General features: G+C 39.9%; 1 protein-coding gene across 1 annotated transcript; it reads left to right on the forward strand.

The window, feature by feature from the left end:
• Positions 1 to 916: 916 nt before the first annotated feature.
• LOC125191041 (receptor like protein 22-like) lies at positions 917 to 1,894 on the forward strand. Its single transcript, XM_048088506.1, has one exon. The coding sequence runs from the start codon at positions 917 to 919 to the stop codon at positions 1,892 to 1,894; it is 978 nt and encodes a 325-aa protein (XP_047944463.1).
• The last annotated feature ends 1,184 nt before the right edge of the window (positions 1,895 to 3,078 follow it).

Below are 3,078 nucleotides of genomic sequence, written 5' to 3' on the forward strand. Positions count from 1 at the left end.
CTAAAAGGGGTTGAATCATAAGATGGGCTAGGTTTATTAATTCCTAGCCCATTACCTTCATTCTCAACGGATCTCACGCCATCCTTGCGAAAGCAGCTTCTCTGATCTCCTCACCTCGTCTGCCACCGTCGCCGTTTGAGACGTCGGCATCTCCGTTCCTTCCCCTAGCGTTGGCTCCCTCGCGGTTGTCGGCTCCAGTCGGTGTGTGGTGATTTCCACCACTGCCTTCTTCAACTCCGATGGCCAATTTGGCCTTCGCCTTCTGGTTCTCATCCCACCACTCCGGAAAACTGACCAACCGGAAGCAATTCTCCCGAGTGTGTTTGTTCATCCCACAGTGAGAGCACCACAACTTGGATTTGTCTGGTTTATTTCTGCGGCAGATGTTGGCGGCGGCGGGGCGTGGTGGCTGCTGTCCAAATCGTGGTGGCGCCGATTGAGGTGGGAATTGTGTGTTTCGGGCTCCGAATCCGAAACCTACTCCGCCCGATGATGGATCCCCGTTCGTTGCGCCGGTTGAGTTGGAGTTCGCCAGTGGCATAATCTTGAGCCGTGTGGTTTCCCGCTTCACCCACCCGTATGCGACGTCGACTGAGGGCACCGGACTTTCTTTCAGAATATCCCGTCTGATTCCTTCAAATTGGGGATTCAGTCCCCTCAAGAACTTGTGAAGCCTTAGTGTGTTGGTGTGTCTCCGATATTGGCATACTCCTTTATCGCAACAATCGATTGGCTTCTCTTGGCACCGATCGATCGTGACCCACACATCATGCAGGGTCCTCCAGTAGGTCTCCAGATCCATGTCTCCTTGGACGGTCTGACTGATTTTGTCATCTAATTCATATATGAGATATGGATCGGATGTGCTTTCATAAGTCACGGCCAAGCTTTCCCAAATGCCTTTTGCGCTTTGGTGATGCGCAAAATCTCCAACAATATCGATCTCGATATTGTCCACAATCCAGGAGAACACGACCAGATCAGTCTCCTCCCATTCGATGTAAATTTAAATGGTGAACTCCCATCCTCCATCTGCATGTCAGCCATTCGTATTCTTCTTCTCTCAAATAATACTTTGGAAGGAAGACTGTCACACTGCATCGGATCTTTGACGGTCTTTCATCTCAACAAAAATCAATTTAGCGGCCTCATTCCATCTACATTTTTTAAGGATTGTAATCTTATGTCCATTAATTTAGGTGATCACAAATTCTACGGACGATTACCTAAATCCTTAACCAACTGTCAAAGTCTAAAAGGTCTCGACATTGGAAATAATAGAATAAAGGACGAATTTCCATTTTGGATGGAAAGCTTACGCGAGCTTCGAGTGCTAGTGTTGAGGTCTAACAAGTTTGGTGGTAACATGTCGCTTCCTTCTCGAACCAAGTTTCCATTTCCTAGGTTGCAAGTATTAGATGTATCCCATAATGAATTTATGGGCTCTCTACCTCAAAGCTATTTCAACAATTTCAGAGCAATGATTGAGCCAGTAGAAATTGAATATGATGAGTTTCAAAGTGACTTGGAGATGAGGCTCATCTTGAAAGGTCAAGATCGGTTAATTGATAGACTATTGGACACCTTCACAACACTTGACTTATCCTCCAATATATTTACTGGAACTATTCCACCTTCCATAGGAAATCTCAAGATTCTCATATACTTGAATTTGTCCCACAATACCCTTACAGGACATATTCCTTCATCTCTTAGAAATATGAGTGAACTCGAATCGTTGGACTTGTCTACAAACAAATTGGATGGAGAAATTCCGAATGAATTGACAAGGTTGACGTTTCTTGCGAAATTAAACCTTTCAACGAACAATCTTGTTGGGCAAATACCGCAGTCTAATCAGTTTTCCACATTTGAGAATGATTCATATATGTGAAACTTAGGATTGTGTTGAGTTCCGTTGACGAGAAAATGCAAAGAGGATGATGGGAAATCAATACAGCTACAGCCTGCTGAAGAAGAAGATGATGAAAATGGATTTATAGACGGATTTGGGTGGCGATGTGTTGTGATGGGATATGGAAGTGGATTTGTAGTTGGGATTGGAATTGGTTACATGATTATAAGAAGTGGAAGGCCAAGATGGTTGGTGGAATTCTTTTTCGGGGTTGGATATCAATATAAGACGAAGAAGAGACGCAACCGAGCTACACGAACCCGCTGGGGAACTTGATTCAAAGCCAAAGGAGAATTGTGTGATTTTCTTGTGTTTGATTTAGAACTACTGCTTGTGTTTGAGTTGTGTTTTCTATTTCTTTTTACCTTTTAAATTGCTACTTCTCGGTTTGCTTACTATCTTTAATAAATTTTGTGAAGTATTGCTAAATTGTGTTCTGTATTTTGAAAAAAATAATCTAGCCTATCTGTTATTAATTGTACATCATAACTAATAAAATAGTGTCGAGGCTGAGATTAGAACTCAATCAAGCAGTAGAGCAATACACAATGTTCCCTATAAAATAACACAAGTGAACAGTTTGCACCACATATGTTCGATCAAAGGCTCAGGAGAACACCGAATTTACTGTTTAATTTTACCTTCAAATGTATATAATGAAAAAAAAGAAATTACATGCCATATACAAATACTATTCATAAACATCGTTCTCGTCTAGTCAATGTTGCTATGAGATTTTTTTTTTCATTTTATCGATTTAATTTAATCCTAATATATTAAAATTAGAGTTTTAATTTTATCTATTTTTTTGATTTACTAGTATCTTAAAAATTAGCATTTCCGCTTCATTCAATTAGTTTGACATAATATAATTGAATCAAAGGTAGATTGACCAATACATTATTCTACACTATCAACAAATAAGTTTTACTCTAGTGCAAATGCAAATGATAGTGCTATGAGACTCAAATTACAAAATTAAGACCTTACGTTAAAATGATAGTGATATTATTAAATCTTTTAAAAAATTGAAAAATATTTGTTACATTTTAAACAGTCGTTGGGTGATTTGTTTAGGAACAAAAGGAAAATCGATAAAGAAACAAAAAAGCGTCAATACTGTCTCAGTTGAGTCTCTCTACGAGCTTCGCTCTCTCACTTTT

This window comes from Salvia hispanica, chromosome 1 (genome assembly GCF_023119035.1).
Source record: "Salvia hispanica cultivar TCC Black 2014 chromosome 1, UniMelb_Shisp_WGS_1.0, whole genome shotgun sequence".
Lineage (NCBI taxonomy): Eukaryota > Viridiplantae > Streptophyta > Magnoliopsida > Lamiales > Lamiaceae > Salvia > Salvia hispanica.